Genomic DNA, 22,302 nt, shown 5'->3' with positions numbered 1-22,302 from the left:
TCCTTCCACTGGACACAGAAAGAAAGGGGCTGATCTGGGTTTGGATTCTGGGTCTCTGAGTTCCAGTTTGTCGTAGTGTCAGGACAAATACTGATGAAGCCACCATCCCCGTCTCTCTCTATCACGCCAGGGCCAGGAGTGGGGATCATAACTTCTGCATTTCTTGCTTCGTTACTGGCTCCCTCTTCTGCCACTAGCATGGGGGGCACTGGGACCACATCCGTCCCTGCCCACGGCTTGAGCCCAGCAGCTAGCCTGGGGCCCGGCAGGCAGTAGGCACCTGCTAAGAGTGTGTTGAATGAATGAGGTTGCAAAAGGCCCCAGACAGGTGTTGGAGGAGCAGTCAGTGACATCACTGTCAGCTCAGAGAGCCAGGACACATGTGCTTGCCCATTGCCATCACCCCAGAACTCAGCACGTGACTGGTGTGTAAGAGAAGGAGCGAGCAACTAAGAAGAGGGATTCAGGCTCCACGCGGACACTGACCTCAGGGCCACCACCCGCCCTCACCATGCCACTCTCACTCTGGCCCCAGGCTGGCAGGGCCGGCATCAGGAACTCACGGTTTCCAGTGGGGACCCAGTCCAGCCCCCATAATCCCAGCAGCAACAGAATCCTGAGCTCTGAGGTCAAGGCCACTCCATCCCCCGCCAGCGCCTCCAAGGAAAGACTGGAATGCAGCGGCCTCAGGTCTGCCTGGGGAGGGAAGCCACTCCGAGCCGGCCTTCCAGGAGGCAGCAGGGCTGTCCACATCAATTGACCATGAGGTGCAGTGATGCCCAGAGATGTACTCACCAAATGCAACGGATGTGTCATGATGATGGGGAAGAGTGTTGCTGTGGGGGGAGTGGTGGGGTGGGGGTGGTGGGGGTGAATGGGGACCTCATATTTTTAAAAACTGAATTAAAAAAAAAAATTAAAAAAAAAAAAAAGGACCAGAGAAGGAAGAACCCAGAAGCCAAGTCCCTGAAAGCCAGGGCAGAGGCACAAGTCCCCGAAAGCCAGGCACAGCACCCTGGAAAACCCCCCTTTCACCGCCCTCCGCCGGTTGCCTGGCAACCATGCTGCAAGAGGCAGCTGAGCATGACAGGAGTCCAGGCCTGGCGCTCGGGACCCCTGGAGTCCGGTTTGGCCATCACCAGGAGATGCAAGGTGATGCAGCTCTGAGCCCTCCAGAATCACTGCCCCAGAGCTGGGACCTGGAAGCATCAGTTCAGGAGAGCTGACCGCAGAAGAACCCCAACATCAGCCTGCAGGACTTCCCCAGGGCCTCTTCCCCATTGGGGAATCATCCCCGCTTCCCTCACAGTATTTAAGAAATAAAGGTCAGATTTTCCTGGCCAGTTAAATCAATGAAGACTGCCTCCCTGAACCTCAGTCTCTTCGTCTGTAATGTGGGCCAGTGTTGTGCACCTGCCAGGGTCCTTGGATGTAGATAGATGAGTGCACCCCTGGGAAGAGCTGCCTCCAGAAGGGGCATTTCATGTTGCCCCTGAGAGCCCACTGCACATTGCCTGTCTCAGAGCACATACTGCAGGTCCTGGGCTACAGGCTGAGGACCCCATCTTCTCGTGCCCCCTCCCCAGATCATCAGGGAGGTGACGACGGGGAGGCAGGTGCTTGCACTTCCCCAACCAAGCTCATTTAGCAGAGGCAGAGAAGAGGGCCCCCAGCAGGGTGGTTGTTTAATCTTAATACCTCCAGAGCTGTGGGAACTGATCCAGTTCAGCCCAGACAGAAAATGGACTTGGCACTGTGGTCCGCAGAACTTCCCACTTGAATTCAGGGCCTTCTCTCCCTGGGCAGCCCGTCTTCCGCCCAGCCTCCTGGGTCCCAGCTGGGTCCAAAAGCACAGACACATCCCTATAGTGTGAGAGAGAAGCCCCCTCCCACCCCATCACCCTGCGCCCTGGTCCCTGAGGCAGACCCCTTTTTTGCCGTTAAGGCTGCTAAGTGGGACGGTCCATGAGCGGTGGGTGAGTCCCCCCAAGTCTGGGTTACGCCAGGTCTTGGCAGCTGCCCTCTGGTGGGACAGGCAGGGGTCAGTGGGCCGTAGCGGGAGGCTGGCCCCGGCCCGCCACGCCGCGTCCCCAAGCCCGCAACCACGCGGACCCGCGTCCCCGCCCACCCCAAGCAGCAGGCCGAGGCTTTGGAGCAGCGCGGGAGCCCAGGGGGGCGGCTACAGCCAGGGCCACAGCCGCAGCCGGGAGCCCCGGCCGGCGGGGCTCGTAAACTCCGCCCCTGGCTCCAAGACCCGCCCACCTGGGTGCGACTCCCACCTCAACTCACAAGCCCCGCCCCTCCGCCCTCAGGGGCCGGCGCACCTGTTCCAGGTGGGTCGCCCTGACCCAGGTAAAGAGGATTTCAGATATTTTTCGAGATTTTCAAAAAAACTTTGTGTTTCGATAACCGACATTTCCCATTTTAACCACATCCCGGCGTGCAACTCAATAGCATTAACACTGTGTTAACCATCTCCGTTAAAGGGTGATGGATGTGTTAAAGACATCCATTACCCCTTCTGGATGGGTTTTGCTTGGCTTCCTGCCAGCCTGGTTACCTGGGCATCCTGCTTTGCTTCCCAAGCCATCTCTTATTTATTTATTTATTCTTAGCAGCTTTATTCTTAATAGCCAAAAATTGGGAACAACCAAATATCCGTCAGCTAAAGACAATATAAACAAATCGTACTAATCTATAAGATATAATTTTTTTTCAGCCATGAAAAATTGAACAACTGTTACATCCAATGATATGGACTAATATCAAATAACCTCATCCTGAACTCTCTTGTTGTTTTTTAATAACAGCTTTATTGAGATGTAATCCACACACCATACAATCCACCCATTTAAAGGGTACTATTCCTTGGATTTCAGCATCTGCAAGAGTTGTGCAACCATCAGCACTACCTAATTTCTGAACATTTCCATCACCCCTCAAAAGAAATCCTGGATCCCATATTCTACTCATTTCATCCTCCCCCCAGCTCCTGGCAACCGCTCATTTGCTTTCTGTTTCTATGGATTTGCCTATTCTCAAAACCCCAGGCATTTCTGTGAAGCGGTAAGTGACCCTGCTGTGTAGAAGAGGTCTGGGGTGAAGTCCAGTGCCTGCAGGAACGGAGGATTGGGAAGGGCGAGCAGAGCTGGCGGTGCCTCTAGTCTCTTCTCATCATCAAGGAAGCCCACCCCTGCCTGCCCCGTGCCCCAGGAGTGGAGGGAGACAGCTCTTGCTGCCCCTCTATCTTTGCCTCTGGTCCTCTTGTCCTCAGTTGCCCCTGCTGCCTCCAGGTGCCATCAGGGAGAGGAGCAAGAAAGAGAAACAGGGAGAGGGAAGGGACAGAACTGGGAGAAGCATCTAGCGTCAGAGAGTGGGAGTGGTGGAGGGAGGGCAGGTGGCCGCAGGGTGGGGCTCCTCTATAAAGGCTGAAGCTCGCCAGCCTGCGGGCAGGAGAGCCTGGCGGATACCTCGGTGGACTCAGCGGGCACCGGCTCCAGGGGCTCCCAGCAGGCTTTGGTGAGTCCCTTCCCTGACCACAGCCGAGACCGGCGGTGGCTTTCTCCAGCACGGCTCATCTCCATCTTGTGCCACCTGCCTCCTTTTCCAGGGGTCTGGCTGGAGATGGGGGTGCTTCCAGCACCTGCTGCAGTCCATCTCGGGGTCTCACTCTCCCCACTCCAATTCCCCAGGTGACCCTGTTACCTCTCCAGGTGCTCAAGGAGAAAGACCACATTGCACCATGAACCCGTGGCTCCTGGCTTGTCTGGCGGCCTGCTTTGTGGGGGCCTGGGCCCCCATGGTCCACACTCAAGGTACCTGTGCACCCCAGCCCCCTGGAGCCCCCAGCCTCCCGCCAATCCCCACTCCCGTCTCTCCCCTCTCCCAGGACGCTCCACTGATCACTCCTGCACTATCAAATTCTTTAAGCTCTCCTGTCCCCGGTGTGTGGGAGGGAGCTCCTGGCCCTGGGGGAGTCTGCCCAGTGAGGGTGGGGGCAGGTGAGTTCCCTGAGATGTGCAGGGTCCCCTGTCCATTATTCTACAGTCCCGGTGTTGGTTTGCAGTCCACGACCAAGCACCTTCCCCCGGAATCCAGCTGGTCTAGGGATTGCAGGGAGCAGTTGTGGGGATTCCAGTCCCGGCTCTCCCCCCGCTGCCTATGCAGTCCTGGCAGAGAGTTGCCACTTAAGCTTTACAAGCCTCAGTTTCCTTATCTGCAAAGTGGGCATCCTAATTCCCACTGCAGAGACCGGACATGAGAGTCCAATGAACTGATGCCTGTAAAGCCCTTTGCCCCATGCCAGGCCGTAACAGCAGCCATTGGAGTTACTATCCGACTCCACATCCCCATGTGTGGGAACCCTCACTCTCCTCTCCCCATAGGTCTCTAGAGCTTGAGTGACTGCCGGCCGGTACTGGGTGGGCAGCACCCCAGGAACCTTGCTGCTAGATCCCATGTTGCTGTATGTCCAAGGAGGCCTCTCAGTCCCAGTGGCTGGCAAAGCAGGCCTCCGGGCTAGAGCTGAGGCCCCACGGCCCCCACCTGCCCACCTGCGCCGCCTGCCTCTCCGCTGCATCTAAGAGGCCCAAGCCCTGCCTGTGCTTGGCCTTTGCCCGGGGAAGAGGCCTGGCTCGGTTCCCACTGATTCCCAGAGGCAGGCCCAGCCCTGGCCCTTTGATCAAGGGGAAAGAAGGGCCCCCAGTCTTGGGAACTGCCTACTGGGTCCTGCAGACAATGGTCCATCTGATTCCACTGCCCCAAGCCCTCTGGGGCCAAGCTTGGGCATGCAGGGAGGGTTTGTCTCTCCTTCACCCATCGCCATGCTACTGGGCTGCACGAGGACTCAGGAGTTAGCCCCCAAAGGTGAGGGTCAGGCAGGGGATGGAGACGCTTGCTTCTGTCCACCCCACCCCCTCTGCTCATCCCATCTTCTCATCCTCCCCGACTCCTCTGGCATCACCTCCTCCTCCAGGCAGCCCCTGTGCACTGCCCCCCCCCCACGCTTGAATTAAGCTCCCCAAAGGCTGTGAGCTCCCGGAAGCGACACAACTGTCCAATTACCTCTGCAGATGTGTGGAGCAGCGGCTCTTTAAATGTTCTTGGGAGACAGTGGAGAAATGAGTCTGGAACTCCTGGTTTCTGGGTGGGTGATTGGAGTTGTTTGCGGGGAGGGACAGGCTGGTGCAGGAACTTTAGGGATGTCAAGAGTAGCCAAGCAGCCCCCTCAATTTAGGGAGTGGGGGCGGGATGTGCCTGCCCTCCCTTTGCCCTCTGCCCCGGAACAGGAGCCGAAGAGGCTCCAGTTTCCCGTCCAATAGGCTGTTCCTTCCCGGGGCCGGTGGGTGTCTCTCCCACTCCTGCCAATTGTTCCCATGTGGAGGGGCAAGGGTGCGCCTGGCTGCTTCTGTATTGTCGGGGCTGCCCTGCTGCCTCCGGCAGGCCTGGGAAGGTCATGGTATGCACCTGTGCGGAGGGGTACCTGCCTATGGCCTTGTGAGCAGGTGACGGCACCCTGCACTGTACCCAGAGCACAGACCCACGTGCGAGCATGTGTGCTGGTTGCAGGCGCCTTTGAAGACTGCTGCCTGGCCTACCACCACATCACGCGGTGGAACGTGCTCCAGCACGCCCGGAGTTACAAGCTCCAGGAGGTGAGCGGGAGCTGCAACCTGCCAGCCGTGATGTGAGTGTGGCCTGGGGTGATGGGGGGTGGTGGGGAGGGACTCACACACAATTTCGCCGCCCCCCTTCATGTGCTCACCTGGCCACCCTGCTCCCCACCCTCCAGTTTTTTTTTTCCCAGGAGACATAAGATGATATGTGGGAACCCCCGGGCCAAGTGGGTGAAGATTGGGATGAAGCGCCTGGATGCCCGGTCCAAGGACTCCCAGAGTGTCTCCAAGGGCAGCTGGAAGCCCTTCCAAGGTGGGTGAGACTCCTTGTCCACGGGCCCCTGTGCTTCTCCTGGTGGAGAGAATCAAAGTCCAGTGTGCTGGCAGCTGCCCCCACCCCAAAGAAGGCCAGTTGCTGGTGAATGGGGGGCTGAATGAATAACCAGCTGACGAAGGAAGTGCCCAGCTCTTTCCAGCAGAACACTTTCAATTGCCAGAATGGAGACTCAAACAAATGAGAAATGCCTCAGATCTAATAACAGGTGCACCAGCTTCAGGTCTGGCTGGATCCAGGGACTCAAATGGTGTTGGCAGCACTCTGATCTATTTCTCTCTATCTCTTGGACAGCTTCTTTCTCAGGGCTGAAGAAATTGAGTTCTGAAACCTCCAGGCTTCCTTTCTCCAAGTTTAATGACCCTGGCAGAATCAGCAGGAGAAACACCTCCCTCCCGACAACAGCTAAACCAGGTAAGGAGTCTGGCTCGTGTGTCCCTCCACACACCTGTAATCCCTCCTGGGGGGTCAGGGCCTTCGTTCAGCACAGACTGGTCAGGGGATTTCCCTCTGGGATCAAGGAGCGCCGGCTGCTGTGGTCAGTCCCGCAGGTTTGCCCTGACCAAGTCACCCAACCCAGAGGGGCTTTGGCAAGTGCTGAAATGAAACGCCGGGTGGGGCGCCAAGAGCTGCAGGGCTCCTTGTCCCCTTCCATTCCCCATCACGTGCCTGCTTTTCCCTTGTTCCCTGCAGGACTGTGACCCCAGCCATCTCCAGGATCAGTGAGCACAAGAGGTGCAGGAACTTTTTCTGCTACAGCCACTGCCTTGTGGCCCCGGCTATCCAGCTCCTCCCCATCCTTTGGCCAAATCTCTGCACCTGTTTGTTCCTCTGTCCTCTCCCCTGCCACCTCCTGCCCCTTACGTGGCTGGAAAAAGGGACCTGGCCTGGTGTCAAGTCCCTCACCTGATCGAAGACCACTGTTATCCCTGGGGAGTGGGTTTTGTAGAGGAGAGTCCTAAGAGCTGCCTGCCGGCATCCTCAGCCACCCACCTAGGGCCACACCTGTCTGCACCCCTTTGGATCCTTAACAAATCTCCCATCTGTACAAGGAACCCTTCCCAGGCTGCGCTTTCCCATAACTTTAAATAAACCTTTGGTGGGAACTCATTTCTGTCCCCATCCTATTTCATGCCGGGATGCTTGTTGCCACCCCAGGATGTGGGGACGTGGTGAATCCCATGTGATCCTTATTAACCTTTCCCACCCCCCACCCCCACCCCTGCCTCAAGATCTGTGTCCTTGGCCATCATAGAAGTCGCCTCCTGGAGGGCGGTGCTGGCTGCTGGTCTGGATGCAGGTCCAGCCCTGTCCTTCCCAGATGGTGGCCTTGTGTGAATCTTCCCAGACCTCTTTTCTTGTCTGTGCAATGGGAGTTGCTGGGCTTGCTCTGCCCAGATACCCAGGCTGTGGTGGGGTCAGCTAATGGGCAGAACTGCCCTCTGCAAGCTCTGCCCACAGGGCTCGAGGCCAGGTACTGGCCACTGCTCTGCAGGTCCACGCATCAGGGGCCCCTGGGGACACTCACCTAGACTCACACCACCTGACTGAGGCCCTCACGCACCACCGTTCCCACAACAGACGAAAACCTAATGTGCCTTCTCTCCAAGACAAGAGGTAGTTTGGGGCCAGGGCATAGACTTGGAGGAAACAGAGTGACATTGGGCCCCACCATGCATTATGTGGGGGACCCGGGCAGGTCCCACAAAGCCCCTAAGCCTCGGTTTCTCTCCCGAAAAATGGGAGTGATGACTATTGTCGCCCACCTCTTAAGAGTTTTGTGGATGCTAAATGTGCTTCGACACACACAATTCATGCTCGCTGTTAGCCATTAATGTAAAGAGCATCTGGCCATCATTCGGGGGCCCTGCAGAGGGAAATTCAGTAGATCTGACCGGAAATGGAGCAGGGCAGGTGGGACAGTAAGTTAACGGTACGGACACTGGTGTGACTGCCCGAGTTTGAACCTGGTGCTGCCACCTACGAGCTGGTGTGTCTTGGGCAAGTGTCTTAATCTCTGCAAGCCTCAGTTTCCCCATCTGTCGAAAGGGAGTGAGGGGAAACAGATGGGCTCAACCAATTGGGTTCGCATCTACCATATAGGAGGTCCACGGTTCAATGTCCAGGGCCTCCTGGTGAGGACAAGCTGGCCCATGCGGCGAGGTGGACCACATGGAGTGCCAGCCCATGCAGTAGTGTCCCCCTGCGAGGGAATGCTGCCCAGTGCAGGAAAGCCACCCTGTGCAGTAGTGCCGGCCAACGCAGAGAGCTGGCACAGCAAGATGACGCAACAAGAGACACAGAGGGGAGAAAATAGGAAGACTTAGTAGAACAGGGAGTTGAGGTGGCACAAGAAAGTGATCACCTCTCCCACTCCAGAAAGTCCCAGAATTGGCTCCCAGAGCCACCTAATGAGAATATAAGCAGACACAGAAGATCACGCAGCAAATGGACACAGAGAGCAGAAAATGGGGGGAACATGGGGGAGGAAATAAATAAAAAATTTTTAAAAACTTTCTAAAAAACAAAAGGAGTAAGAACAACAGTTTCTATTTCATGGGGTTGTAGTGAGCGCCAGTAATTGTAAAGCACTTCAGCCAGTGCCAAGGTCTGCGGCATGGGGTCAGGAAGCACTTGCCGCTATATTGCCAGTGAGCCAACGAGGGCCCCCAGTGGTCACTGCTCACAGCCGGCTCTGGCTTTGAAACAATCTCACCGGTCTGAACTTGGCAGAGCCTACACACCCTGGGATGGTGTTCCCCCAGCTGGTGGGCAGTCTTCGAACCTCCGGCCGTCCCATGCAGGAAGGAGCCTTGCCTGGCCAGGCCAAGAGAACTTGCCAGGGGACATATTTAATCCAAAATAACTTTATTGTTGTTGTTGTTTCTAATATAAAAGCATCTTCAGGACCCTCCCCAAACTTGCCAGTGGGGGACAAAAAAGGAGGCGAATGCATGTCCCCAATCCTGGTTGCCTTGGGGCCCCAGAGCCCTTCTGCTCTGAGAGAAGGGCCCCCTCCCATCCCAGCTGCCCTGGGGTCAGGTCAAGCCACAGTGCAGTGCACAAGTTTCAGCCTGAGAATGACTTGGACACAGTGGACGCAGGGGCCCTCCCAGACCCTGACAGTGGCAGGTAGAGGGTACAGGCTACAGCTTCCAGCCACCTCCAGGAAAAATTGAGTGCTAGGAGCCCCTGAGCAGACACAGGGGACTCGGAAGGGGCTGGCTTGCCTGAGGTCACAGAGTTTTGCTTCTCCTGAGTTCTGAGGTTGACCTAGTCAGCCAGGGCTGCTGGGGGTTAGTCCTTTCCAGGGTCAGAGCCTCCCCCCACTGGGAAGAAGGATGGCATGGGGGGCCTTGGGGCCCACTGAGCTGAGGACTCATAACCAGGGTCTCCCCACAGTGTGCGGCGAGCAGTGACATCAGAGTTTCCTGCAATTGCGTGGAGAGTTTCCCATACTCCCACGGAAAGAGACAGGATGGGGCAGGGCCCATGCAGTCCAGCTGGAGAGGGGGCTACCCCCCTCCTCAGGGCCATGCAAGACCCTGAGCCAGGACAGAGTCTTGGGCTCCTCCCAACTAGAGCAACTGCAGCTGCACCTTCAGCCTCAAGGTCCGGCCCCCAGACCCTGGCCACCCCTCTAGCTGGGTGTCCCAGGCCCACGCCACGCTCACCACCTCCAGCTGGTAGGTTCCAGGGCTTGGCCTCCGATGCCCCAGGTGCAGGGAGCTGAGACCACGGAGGTGATGCATGTGGAAGAAGCCTTGCTCATTGCCGCGGGCGATGACATAGCGGACCCTGCCGCCCAGACTCTCCAGCGCCGGCCGCAACTCCAGAATGTGCTCAGCTTGGCCCAGGCGCGAGAGATTCAAGTCCAAGGTCAGTGGGGCCTCTGAGTCCAGGCTGGCCAGGCTCATCTGGGGAGAAAGATCAAGTGGCTGGTCAGAGAGGAGCGAGATGTGGTGGGTAGGCCGGGGGGGGGGGGGGGGCGAGGTCAAAAAGGAGATTTTAGACAGTATTTAAAGTGGAGGAAAAGATTTAGCATAAGTTTGCCCTTGGCTTTCGTCTCCCCTCCATCCACAGGCTAATGGTTATCTTGGGCTGCAGACACAGAAGCAGGACGGTTGAGGCTGGTGCTGATGGAAAAGCATGCCTGTCCCATCTGTGGCAAAGGGAAGTGCACAGGCAGCCACTTTCACCCACACTAGCCTCAGGTGGTGGACCTTGGGCAGACCCTGCTATCCTAGACCAAGGGAACTGAAGATTTGGCTGAGAGACTCAAAGGGCACCAAGCAGGCGGCATAAGGCCCTAGAGCCCCAAGGACACTCAGATGCAGCCCAAGGAGACTGGTGGGATGGCCAAGGGCCTTGCAGCAGAACCCAGCTCCAGAGAGGATGCCGAAGCAGACACAGCAAGAGAAACCTGAGATCCGGCTGCCCTAGAGAGCAGAGTGAGCCAGCGCCAGATACAAGAGCCACCCAACAGCTTTCCGGTTCCCAGGAGGCTGGCTGTACTTCCTGCATCTGGGAGCCTTGAGAGCCCCCTGTGTGCTGATGACAAACCCCTCTTTATCCAAGCCCCTCTGGGTTCATTCCCAATCCTGGCAGCTGGACAGGGCCCTGAATAACCGCAAAGGCAGGGCTGGGTGATGTATACAGTCACACAGGAGTTTATCTGTGTTTTCTTCTCCTTTGCTCTGGGCAGTGCAAACAGGCTCATTTACATGCAGGTGGAGTGTGTAAGTGAAAGCTATTCCTGTTCCCCAGCCCCTCTGTTCTGAGAGTTCAGATCTTCCCAGGACTGTGCTTCAGACACGTGCCCTTACTGTCACCTGCTGGCTGCCCAGGGGTATTGCAGGCAAAGGCCCTCTGCCCAGATCTGCTCATTCATAACCTAGAAGCTGTCCCCTAAGAACTATTCCTCATACTATTAAGTACGAAGAGTTTACAAAATGAACGAAAAGATGGTGACAGCTATGGAATAATAATCACAGCTGTAGTTTTTCCCAGCAAAGGAGAAAAAAAAAAAAACAATGAAAAAGAGCATGACGAGAGACATCCATATTTAACTTACTTAATATGGCAAGACCCCTAGAGCCAACACTCCTACCCCACTTTAGGTTTTATTTTTCCCCATATGACACAGTATCATGTATCATATTTACTATGTATTATATAATACAAAGTGTTTTACTTATTTATTTCTTCTGTGCCTCCTCTGCTAGAGTAGCAGCCCCAGCAGGGCAGGGACTTGTGTCTTCCTTGTTTCCTGCTGTACCCCCCTGCCCGCTATGGTTTTTAGCACATAGTATGTGTTCAATAAAATCTTTGAATGAATTTGGTCCCAGGAACTGGGCCAGAGGTGGGGGGCAGGGACGGAAATAAGATTGGAGTAATGGTTTCTGTGTTCAGGGTTAATGTGTTTTGGAAACAACAGAAAGTGACAGCCTCAGAAGATGGTGACCATAGGGGGCCCAGGATGCCACGCTGTGAAGACTAGGGCCACTGATGAAAAAAAGCCCTGTGATGTAGCCATGGAATCCCTGCTCTCCTCTTTTCAAGTTCTATACAATTTAGGCATATGACCAAACCTCTTTGAACCTCAGTTTCCCCGTCTGTGAAATGGGGATAGTGGTGACAGCTACATCTCCCAGGGCTGTCATATGGATTGGGAGGTTGTTAAAGCACAGTGCTTGGAGCTGTGCCTGTGTCTGGCAGGGGCTTAATAAAGGCTTAGTGTTCAGAACTATTGGATGCTGGTGGTAGGATCAATGAGCCATAGCCCCAGACTCTCTGGTTGAGGGGCAACCAGGCCAGATTTGTGGCCAAACCAGGGTCCCGGCTGCAGTGGCCAGGGGGAGGAAGGAAACAAGCTGCAGGGATGCTCTGCTGTCACCGTGGGGCGAGGCACCTGGGCAGGGCTCCTGCAGCTTTCAGAGAGCATAGCTCCAGGAGCATCATGGGCACAAGCATTGGGAGAGGGGCACACTGGGGCCTGCCCCTCCTGGGCCCTGAGATCGGATAAAGGACTCATCTCCCTCAGGGTCCTGCGAGGAGGGAGCTTGGGCTTGCCCCGGGCTGGGACCTAGCAGTGGGTGCTGAGGATTTATGAAAAAGCTCCCGGGGGATGCTGCAGGGGGAGGGGAGGTGGGGAAGTGGGCCTGGGGTGAGGAGTGGGCAGAAGGAGGAAAGAAGCAAGGGGCCATTAAGCTGGTGCTCAGGATTCTACCGGCCCTAAATCCAGAGGTCAAGTGCTCCCAGGAAGGGTTTTGCCAGCCAGAGGAGGTGAGGGGTGACAGGCTCTAGCACATGGGCAGGGCTGTAGGAATGGGGGGGGGGGCTAGGCAATGGGGGTGCAGGCAGGATTGGGGGCCTTTGGTATTGGAGGTGGGGGGTACCTAAGCATTTGGAGTGTAGGCAAGACTGGGAGTCCTAGGCAATAGGGGTACAGGCAGGACTGGGTGTCCCAGGCATTGGGGGTGTAGGCAGGACTGGGGGTCCCAGGCATTGGGGGTGTAGGCAGGACTGGGGGTCCCAGGCATTGGGGGTGTAGGCAGGACTGGGGGTCCCAGGCATTGGGGGTGTAGGCAGGACTGGGGGTCCCAGGCATTGGGGGTGTAGGCAGGACTGGGGGTCCTAGGCATTGGGGGTGTAGGCAGGACTGGGGGTCCTAGGCATTGGGGGTGCAGACAGGACTGGGGTCCCAGGCATTGGGGTGCAGGCAGGGCTGGGGTCACCTAGGATTGCTCTTGCTTTGAAGTGCCATGGAAGGATGCCGCTAGCAGCATTACAGCCCTCTCGGGGTCCTTGGGGGGCCTTCCTGACTCACCCCGGGAGGACAAGGTGGGCTGCTCAGGAGCCTGTGCCCCAGAGGACCCCTGAGAGAATCTCAGGCCCGAGGAAGTACAGGAGGTCCAAGGAGGAACCACGGAAAGGGATCAGGTCAGCTGGGCCCACCGTCTCCTTCCCACCCCCTGGCCAGCCCCTTCCACTGGCCAGGCCCCCAAGCTCTGCGCTGCCCCTCGGCACCTGGTGGTCCCCGCGGGTGTTTCGCCGCAACCGGTTCCGTGGGGAGAGGCCGTTGATCTTGCACTCGTAGCAGGCCGCAGACGAGAGGAGCTCCTCATCTGGGGCATCCTGGGTTCCGGGGCTGAAGCCCAGGCCAGAGACACAGTGCCTGGGGCAGGGTGAGGGGGGAAGGACCTTCAGGGGCAGCCCTCCCAGCCCCCACCCCAAAGCACCCTCCCGCTGCACTCCGCTGAACCAGGCTGCCATGGAGGGCAAATGCTGGTGTGCAAATGTGCTGTCCCCTTCTGGCCAGTGTGGCTCCATGTCCAACAGGAGCGTGTGCACATACACAGGGTGTGATCACACGTCTGCACATCACTGGGTTTACCTGGGCATGTGTGAGCCTGCAAGGCACCAAGAGATGACAGCATGTGCATGCACACGTATGTGCAGTGGACTCCATAAATGTACATGATGTGCCCGAGTCTACCAGGGACGTGTGCATGGGGTAGCCTGTGTGCAGAGAGGATGGCACACACATGCACACATGCACTCGAGGATGACGGCTTATGCGTGCACACGTGTGAAGACTGGGATGCGTGCATGTGTGAATTCTTGTGCATATGGATTCACTGGGAGGTGGTACCTAGTGGACAGCAGGTGGACAGGAGCACCATGGGGTCAATTACGTGGACGTGACGAGCAAGCCTGTGTGTTCCCAGGTGGGGCACAATGTGCAGATACCGGGCACAGAGCTGGTGTGGCCACACAGGGGGAGCTCTCCCTAGCATACACCTAGGTCCCCACCCCGTCCACTCGCTCACCCTTGCCCAGCCCGGAAGTAGCCTCGGGGGCAACCGCAGAGGAAACCGCCGGGGGTGTTGGCACAGCTGTAGCTACAGGGTCCGCCCGGTGCAACAGTGCACTCATCCACATCCTGACAGCCCCCCAGCGCCTGGTCAAAGTCGAAGCCAGAGGGGCAGACGCAGCGGAAGCTGCCCAGTGTGTTGTGGCAGGTGGCGCTGCCACAGGCCGTGGGCGACTGGGCACATTCGTTCTCGTCTGGGATGGGGAAGAGGGGAGGGGACACAGGGTGGGGGGGGAGGGAGGGCATGAGGGGAGGGGCAGGAGGGGTGGCCTTCGGACACCCAGAACCTTCCTCCCGGAAACAATCCCCCTCCCTGCTCAGTCCAGCCAGCTCTGGCTCCCCCCAAGCCCAGGTCCACCATCAAAGCCTCCAGCAGGTTCACCATGAGCCTTTGCATGCCCCCTTTACCCATGTCTGCCTCCCCCCAATTCTCAAAACTTCACCTAAATCTTGAACCATGGAATGATCTAGAACAAGGTTTCTCAGCCTTGGCACTATGGACGCTTGGGGGTGGATAGTTCTGTGCTACAGAACCATTCCAGGACTCTGTAAGTCATTTAGCAGCATCCCTGACCTCTGCCCACTACATGCTAGTAAGAGCCCTCTTCCCAGTTGTGGCTACCAAACACGTCTCCAAGATACTTCAAACTGCTCCCTAGGGACATTTGGCTCTAGTTGATGCCTGTCGCCCCCCTGCCCACTAGACTGAAGGCCTAGGGTAGGCTGTCATGTCTGCATCCCCAACGTCCAGTGAGCACAAGGCAGGGCCTCAGAAAATAAAGGCTGAAGGGATGAATGCATCATGTCACAGAGGAGGTGATGAGCCAAGAATGAGCAATGGCAGCAGAGGGTGGTGGTTGGCATGATCCCACAGGGACATACACCAGGTGGGAGAGACGGAGAACTTAGCTGAGGGCAGAAGAACAGCTGGAGAGGAGACAGGATGGCTGTGTTGGGAAGGCCACAGGAGAGTGGGGATGGCTGCGTGGCAGAGACCGTGGGAGTAGAGAGAGCCCAGAAGGGGCAGACAGCAGAGCTCAGAGCAGTGGAGGTCGAGAGAGAGGACTGAGGAGAGGTGGTGGAGGGGTGACAGGAAGCGCAGACAAAGTCAAACTGCAGGAGAGGAATGACAGAAATGGTGAGGACGAGGCTATCCTTATCACTAGGAGTAGCAAAGAGAAGTGAGAAATGGGGAAGCCTTGGGACAGCAGGCTAGCCCCTAAATGAGAGCCTCTGCAGCAGTCAGGGCAAAGACAAAGCACGCATATCCCAGTCTACTGACTGCCACACCCAAGGCAGACATCACTAATCAATCACAGCACATTTTCCCAGCTGTCAGAGGTACTGTCTAAGGATCACGTCCTGGGAAACAGATGCTGTCCTGGCTCTGCGGCCTTCCGACTCCCAGCCATCACAATCATGGGGCACTCGTGTCTTCTTGCACAGGGGGGGCTTCCTGCCCAGGACAGATACCAGCGGGGGACCTGACCCTTTCCCAGCCCCTGCCACTCACCCACACATTGGTCCCACTGGGAGTGCTGAGTGAAGCCCTGAGGGCAGCCGCAGCGGTAGCCTCCCAGCTCGTTCTGGCAGCCGTGCTGGCAGCGGTGAGGCCCGCTGCACTCGTCTACATCTGCGAGGGAGAGAGGAGAGAGGAGAAAGGAGAGAAGAGAGAGGGCTCGCCCTGCAGCCCTCAGGCACCCCCCCCCCAAGTCCTAGCCTCCTCCCAAAGCCCAATGCTACCTTCACAGCCATGGCCTGAGCTGTCCAGGGCAAAGCCCTGATGGCACTCGCAGTGGAAGCTGCCTGGGGCATTGCGGCAGCGCCCACGGGCACCGCATGGGTTGGGCCAGGCCATACACTCGTCCTTGTCTGTGGAGGACAGAGAATGGGTGGGGCCGCCTGGTGGTTAGGAGATTCATGATGTGTACCACCTGACCCTTGCCTCAGTTTCCCTTCTGCACCCCCCTCTCCCCCAGCTGTACAGTTCCTACCTGGCAGAAATGCTATAAAGGGCCAGATTGTAAATAGTTTCAACTTGGTGGGCACAACAGGCTCTGTTGCAACCACTCAACTTGGACACTGCAGCCCAATGTGCACAAATGGCTGTGGCCATCCCAGGGTCCCCAGGATGGAGAAATGAAATATGGACTAGAGTGGACTTACTGGTGTTCTAGTGTAGAATTACTGTGACTCTAGTAATGGGAGAAATTGTATCATTGATGTGGAGACAGTGGCCACAGGAGTTGCTGAGGGCAGGCAGAGAGAAGAAGAGATGTGATGTGGGGGCATTTTAGGGACTTGGAGCTGTCCTAAATGATATTGCAGGGACAGATGCTGGACATTATATATCCTGCCATAACCCACTGAATGAACTGGGGGAGAGTGTAAACTACAATGTGAACTATAATCCATGCAGAGCAGCAGTGCTCCAAAATGTATTCCCCAAATGCAATGACTGTGCCACAGTGATGAAAGAGGTTGTTGATGTGGGAGGAGTGGGGGGTGTGGGAAGTGAGGTATGTGGGAACCTCTTATATTTTTTAATGTAACATTTTGTGTGATCTATGTATCTTTTTAAAAATGACAAAAATTTCTCAAAGAAAAAACTAAAGACTTCATTAACAAAAGTCAGCGGGTGGCTGGCCTCGGTCCTTGGGATGCAGTTGGCCAATCCCTGGCCTGGAACACTGCCCAGTAGGTGCTGACTGCGCGGATCAGTGACCTGAATGGGGTCACCCTTGGCTGAGCTCGGCCCTCGGGGGAGGTCCACGAGACACTAAGGAGCAATGCGGTGACAGAGGGCCTTGCTGCTTGGCGTTTTTAACCAACATCCCCTTTGGACTGAATGAGCCCCCAGGCTTTTGGGAGAGGCCCTAGGAAAGAGACCCAGGAGGGACAGTTCAGGGTCAAGGGCAGGTGGCCTGGGCCAAGGCCAGCGGGAATGCTGAAGAAGAGAATCGAGGCTCTAGAGCAGGGGTTCCTAACCTTTTATGTTCCACAGACCCCTTTGCTAGTCAGGTGAAAACCACGGACCCCTCACTAAGTCCACACTATACCGTGTATTATTTAATAAATACATCACACCCGCACCAACATGCCCCCACAAGAATAATGTTTTTTTTTTCAAATTCAATTCGAGCTCATGAACCCCTTCTTAAGAACCACCAGGATTAAAAGGCAAGGACTCTGCTCCAACCTCCATCCCCATCGCCAAGGCAAATATCGGTTGCTTGCCCCTCATTTGTTGGACAAACGAGTCGATGCTGGGCTTGCAGGCCAGGGGTTGGGCTAGGAGTAAGGGGTGCTCACCAAAGCAGGCCTGGTGACGCTGGGTGAAGCCAGGGGGGCAGCGGCAGGTGAAGGCACCAATGGTGTTGACGCAGAGGAACTGGCAGTTGTGCTGCTTGGAGGTACACTCGTCCAGGTCTGCGGTACAGACGACCCCCACGGGGCTCAGGGCAGGGCCAGGTAGGGGCCGGGGGCTTCCCAGGGGCTGTTCCCACCACCTCTGGGCAGAGGGGTGGCAGGAGAAAGGTCCTGGAGATGGCACCCAGAAAGCCTCCGTGCAGGGCAGAGGAGTGAGGCTGGAGGGCAGCCCCCACGGACAGGGCTGCAACTCCACGGGGAGCAGAGGACAGGACAGGGAGTCACCTCGGCAGGTCCTGCCGTCCTCCTCCAGCAGGTAGCCGCGGGGACAGGCGCACAGGAAGCTGCCCTCTGTGTTTTTGCAGGAGAAGGTACACTGCTTGGGGATCTGGCTGCACTCGTCCACATCTAGAGGAAGCAGTGATGTGAACGGGGATGAGACCGACACTCCTGGGAGGATTCTGCTTCCTTCCCAGACCCTGGCCACCCAGAACCTGCAAACTTGCACCAGGGGTGAGCGAACAGCCGTCAAAAGCCAGGGAAGCTGATGTGCCTCAAGCGGCTGAGAGCCTGCTTCCCACATGGGAGGTCCCGGGTTCAGTACCCGGTGCCTCCTAAAAACAAAATCAAATAAAAAGCAGACAAATGGAAAATTCAACTCAGGGGAGCCAACATGGCTCAGAGGTTGAGCACTGGCTTCCCACATGCAAGATCCCGGGTTCAATCTCCAGCCCTGGTAAGCAAAAAAAGAAAAGCCAGGCAGTAAATATCGTCAGCTTTGCAGGCCACACAGCCGCAGATGCAACTACTCACCTCCACCTTTCTAGTGCAAAAGCCGCCACAGGTGCTAAGTAAATGTATGGGAATGGCCGTGTGCCAATAAAACTTTCTTTACAGGCAGGTGGAGGGCCATAGTTTGCCGATCATTTAGATGAATAACTGCGACGTAGGGGAATGGAAAACCTCAGGATGTACATAGTCATGGGAGAAAAGTAATCAGCACGGGGTGGAGGGAGGACAGGAGGATGCTTTGCTTCTGGTCTCCATTTTCTTTATGGTGCAGGCAAACCCAGTCTCGCTAACCGAAAGGCGTAGGCCAGCTGTTGCGCTGGCGTCCGCCTGGGCCTGGAAGGCAGGGGGCGAGGGCTGGGGCTCACCCAGGCAGGTGGTGGCAGTGGCGTCCGGTGCATACCCAGCCCGGCAGTGGCAGTGGAAAGAGCCCAGGCTGTTGATGCATTCGCCGTGGCGGCAAAGGTGTGCGAGCACGTTGCACTCGTCGACATCTGGGGACGAGCAGGGCTTGGTTGGGGGGCTGGCAGCCCCCGGCACTGGGGTGCACCTGCTCACTTCTTCCCACGAGCCCTCTCTCCAGAAGTGAGTCCAGCCTCTGCACTCCAGGGTTGAGGCCTGGCCCACGTGGACCCACTTGAGCTGCAGGTTGACCTCAGCCAGGTAAGAGGCTCCTCCCACAGCCTCCTCGCCCCTACAGCCTTGCCAGTCACACACACCAGGGTTTCGCGTGCCAGTGGCACACTCGGATGGAATCACTGGGATGCACACGCCTGGGTTCCTCTGCCCCTAGACACACGGGCACAATTACTTCCTCCCTGGCCTCACGGGTGTCTCTGCCATTCACCTGGGATTACTCTGTACCCTCAGCAACACACTCAGTGAGATGCACTCACACAAACACTCATATGCCCATCCTCCCGGAGCCTGTCTCAGGGAAGCAGAACCGGCTCGTTTGCCCTCACACACAACCCCAGTGGTGTGCACCCCACTCAGCTGACTCACACAGTGTCACACACGGTGGCACACAATGTAATAATCAGTGGTTTTGGTCTCATAATGTAGAAACATGTCATTTGCTACAAGGACTGCGTAAAAGTGTGGGGGGGAGGAGTGTAGAAAGTGTTTGTGTATACTATCGAGGTCGGTATCAAAGCTAATGAGGTCATTATAGATTTAGGATGTTAAATTTAAGCCCCGTGGTAACTACAAAGAAAGTATCAGAATATGCAAGATCGTAGAATAAATTTTATTATAGAACTATTGTGACTAATAATGGAAAAAACTGTATCATTGATCTGGAGAAAGTGGCCATGGTAGTTGCTGAGGGCAGGAAGAGTGAAGAAGAGATGAGATGTGGGGGTATTTTCGGGACTTGGAGTTGTCCTAAGTGATATTGCAGGACAGATGCTGGACATTATATATCCTGCCATAACCCACTGAATGGACTGGGGGAGAGTGTAAACTACAATATAAGCTATTATCCATGGGTGCAGCAGTGCTCCAAAATGTATTCACCAAATGCAACGAATGTGCCACAGTGATGAAAGAGGTTGTTGATGTGGGAGGAGTGTGTGGGGGTGTGTGGGAACTTTTTATATTTTTTAATGTAACATTTTTCATGATCTATGTATTTTTTTAAAAATACAATAAAAACAAAACAAAATATGCAAGAACATAGAGATAGAAAGTAGTACAGGCCGCCCAGGCTGGGGTAAACAGGTGGAACGGGGAGTTAACACACAATGGGTGTAGGGGCTGTTTGGGGAGATGGGAAAGTTTTAGCAAAGGAAGGTGGTGAGGGTACCACAATATTGCCAATGTGAAAAATCCCACTGAATGGTGTGCCTTGGAGGGGTTGAAATGAAAAGGTTTACATGGTATGTAAGTCCTCACAATTTTTTTTTTAAGAGCAACTAAAGAGACATTGATAGGAACCAGATGTGGCTCAAGGGATAGAGCTTCCACCTACCATACGGGAGGATCTGGGTTCGATCCCTGGGGCCTCCTGATGAAAAAGAAGAGAAAGTTTGCCGGCGTGGCAAGCCAGTGCCCACACGAGTGCCCACGTGGTGATCCAGTGCCCGTGCAAGTGAGTCATGCAGCAAGATGTGATGCATCAAAAGAGAGACAAGAGAGAATCAAGGTGAACTGCAGGAGAAAGCAGGAACTGAGGTGGCACAATTGACAAGGAGCCTCTCTCCACATCAGAGGTCTCCAGGATTGAAACCCCAGTGAATCCTAGAGGATATAAAATGAGAAGAGAAGACAACACAGACAGCAGAAAGGGGGGGGGAGGGGGAAATAAAAATATCTTTATATTTTTAAAATATCTTTTTAAAAAAATTATTAAAAAAAAAGAGAGGCAATGATAACGCAATACATGATCCTGAATAGGATCTAACAAGGAAGGAGAAAAAGCTCAAAAAGGACATTATTGGGACCTATGAAAAAATTAGAATATAGACTGCAAGCTCTATACCAATGTTAAATGTCTTGAATTTGATAATGGCATTTAAGGTGGTTATATAAGTGAATAGCCTTGTACTTAGGGAACGTCCATGGCAGTAAAAGTGTTCAAGCATGATGTACACAACCTACCCCCAAAAGTTCAGAAAATGGATTGATAATAGGCGGATGGATGGATGGATGGATAGATGGAAAGAGAATGATGTGGCAAATGTGGCGAGTTCTCTGTATGTTTTTTTTTTATGTTGGTTTTTTCTCTCTTTGTGGGCTCTATATTATTTTTGCAACTGTCCTGTAGGTCTAAAAGTATTTCAAACTAAAAAATTAAAACACACACACACCAGCTCTTAACACTTTCATAAATTTGCTAGGACACAGCTTGTTAATGAGTTTTGTCTGTGTGCTAGCACATGTGTCTAAGTGTGTAAGCCAGTGCATTGTGTGCGAGCTGTTAATGGCTCATTAACAAACATGCACGTGAAGACACATGCTGGTTTGCATGCTCACTAGCACACCCACGCTCATTAACACGTTCACACATGCAGAACACATGGGCTCACACACTTAAACACACGCTGTAGCACACAAACTCATTAACAAGCTCACACACACAAAGAATGCCGTTGGTATGCACCCTGGCTCACGTGCTCAATAGCACAAACACATGCTCATTCACACGCTTGCACACGCAGAGGGAGCACACTGGCTCACACACTTTTGCCCACTCACTAGCACACAGGCATAAATCCATTAACACACTTGCATCCACAAAGAGCACACATACATGGGCTCGCACACCTGCCACACCCAGTCATGCACTCGTGATTGGGTTCCTGCACTCAACTCTTGCACCAGGTCACACATCTGCTAGCACCCACACGCTAACAAAGTCACACACACACACACAGCGGCTCACACTTGACCAGGAGCAGGCTCCCCCACCCCGACCCCATCAGCACCCTGCAGAGCCAGGCGCCCACCTCGGCCCTCAGCAGTGTAGCCTGACCCGTGGGGGCACAGATCCCTGTAGGCGGGGGTGCCAGGCAGGGGGCAGAGCTCGCAGTGGGGCCCCCAGCCCCGGCCCCCCACGCAGCAGCACTCCGCCCTGGTGATGGCCTCGCCGCTGCTTGCCTGAGCCTGGCACGTGGCCTGCAGCACCTCGGAAAAGCAGGGTCCCCGCCGGATGTCTGGAGAGAAGGGGGGTGGTGGTGTTAGTAGATATGAGAAACAGAGGTCCTGGACACGTGTGCAAGTGCACGTGGGGAGAAACCTTTCAAGCTGTCACTTCCGCGACACTGTGGAAAGCCATCTCTGGCGGGGAGGAGTAGCCCCCAAAGATCAGAGAGGCCTCTGGGCTGGGGAGGGCCAACTTCTCCCTGAGAGCAAAGGCCTCAGACGGAACGGAGGGCCAGCGGGCAGCACTGAGGCCGGAGGACACAGGGAGGGCGAGGCAAGAGGTGGGGGCACCCTGGACTGGCGGGGACAGAGCAGAGGGGGCATGTCCGGGGCCAGGAAAGACATGGAGAGGACCGATGTGGATACCAGGTGCCAGGACAAGGACAGTGAGGCCCCTGGGGGCTGTGCGGGGCTTCAGGGGGCGCCGCCAAACAAAAACGCTGAGGCTGCTTTGGGCTGAGCTGCACGTGGGCGCGCTGGGGGTGCCCGGGAGGCAGCCAGATGCACAGGTCAAGGTGCAGACACGGAGGCTGAAGCTGTGGGGCGCGGGTGGGGGTGGAGTGAAAAGAAAGGAGAGCAGCAAGGACGGAGGCGTGGGGCAAGACGGACAAGTCGTCAGGATAGACGGCCCCGATGTTGCCCCCAGAGGTAGTAAACGTGGGGATGGCCTGTTC

The 22,302-nt window shown here is 55.7% G+C and overlaps 2 protein-coding genes across 2 annotated transcripts in view; one reads left to right on the top strand and one right to left on the bottom strand.

Annotated features, from left to right (window-relative positions):
- The first annotated feature begins 3,742 nt into the window (after positions 1-3,742).
- Positions 3,743-6,650, top strand: CCL25 (C-C motif chemokine ligand 25). Its single transcript, XM_058281055.1, has 4 exons — positions 3,743-3,815; positions 5,569-5,686; positions 5,792-5,928; positions 6,643-6,650. The coding sequence occupies exons 1-4, from the start codon at positions 3,743-3,745 to the stop codon at positions 6,648-6,650; spliced, it is 336 nt and encodes a 111-aa protein (XP_058137038.1).
- Positions 6,651-8,800: 2,150 nt separating this feature from the next.
- Positions 8,801-22,302, bottom strand: part of FBN3 (fibrillin 3) — a 74,104-nt gene continuing 60,602 nt past the window's right edge. Inside the window, exons 58-66 of the mRNA XM_071209682.1 lie at positions 21,433-21,639; positions 18,352-18,477; positions 17,480-17,602; positions 17,138-17,254; positions 15,569-15,697; positions 15,339-15,458; positions 13,782-14,019; positions 12,979-13,126; positions 8,801-9,866 (exon numbers count right to left, since the gene is read on the bottom strand). Of these exons, the coding sequence (XP_071065783.1) occupies positions 9,528-9,866; positions 12,979-13,126; positions 13,782-14,019; positions 15,339-15,458; positions 15,569-15,697; positions 17,138-17,254; positions 17,480-17,602; positions 18,352-18,477; positions 21,433-21,639 (1,547 nt within the window). The 3' untranslated portion in view covers positions 8,801-9,527. The remainder of the gene's footprint in view (positions 9,867-12,978; positions 13,127-13,781; positions 14,020-15,338; positions 15,459-15,568; positions 15,698-17,137; positions 17,255-17,479; positions 17,603-18,351; positions 18,478-21,432; positions 21,640-22,302) is intronic.

Source organism: Dasypus novemcinctus, chromosome 19, assembly GCF_030445035.2.
Source record: "Dasypus novemcinctus isolate mDasNov1 chromosome 19, mDasNov1.1.hap2, whole genome shotgun sequence".
Lineage (NCBI taxonomy): Eukaryota > Metazoa > Chordata > Mammalia > Cingulata > Dasypodidae > Dasypus > Dasypus novemcinctus.
This window is presented reverse-complemented; position numbering and strand designations above follow the sequence as displayed.

What these genes read in the sequence shown, in the direction of transcription:
- CCL25 (XM_058281055.1), top strand. Translation starts at nt 3,743, where the DNA reads ATGAACCCGTGGCTCCTGGCTTGTCTGGCGGCCTGCTTTGTGGGGGCC. An exon ending in CCCCATGGTCCACACTCAAG is followed by an intron (nt 3,816 to 5,568) that starts GTACCTGTGCAC and finishes TGCTGGTTGCAG; the next exon opens with GCGCCTTTGAAGACTGCTGC. An exon ending in TGCAACCTGCCAGCCGTGAT is followed by an intron (nt 5,687 to 5,791) that starts GTGAGTGTGGCC and finishes CCCACCCTCCAG; the next exon opens with TTTTTTTTTTCCCAGGAGAC.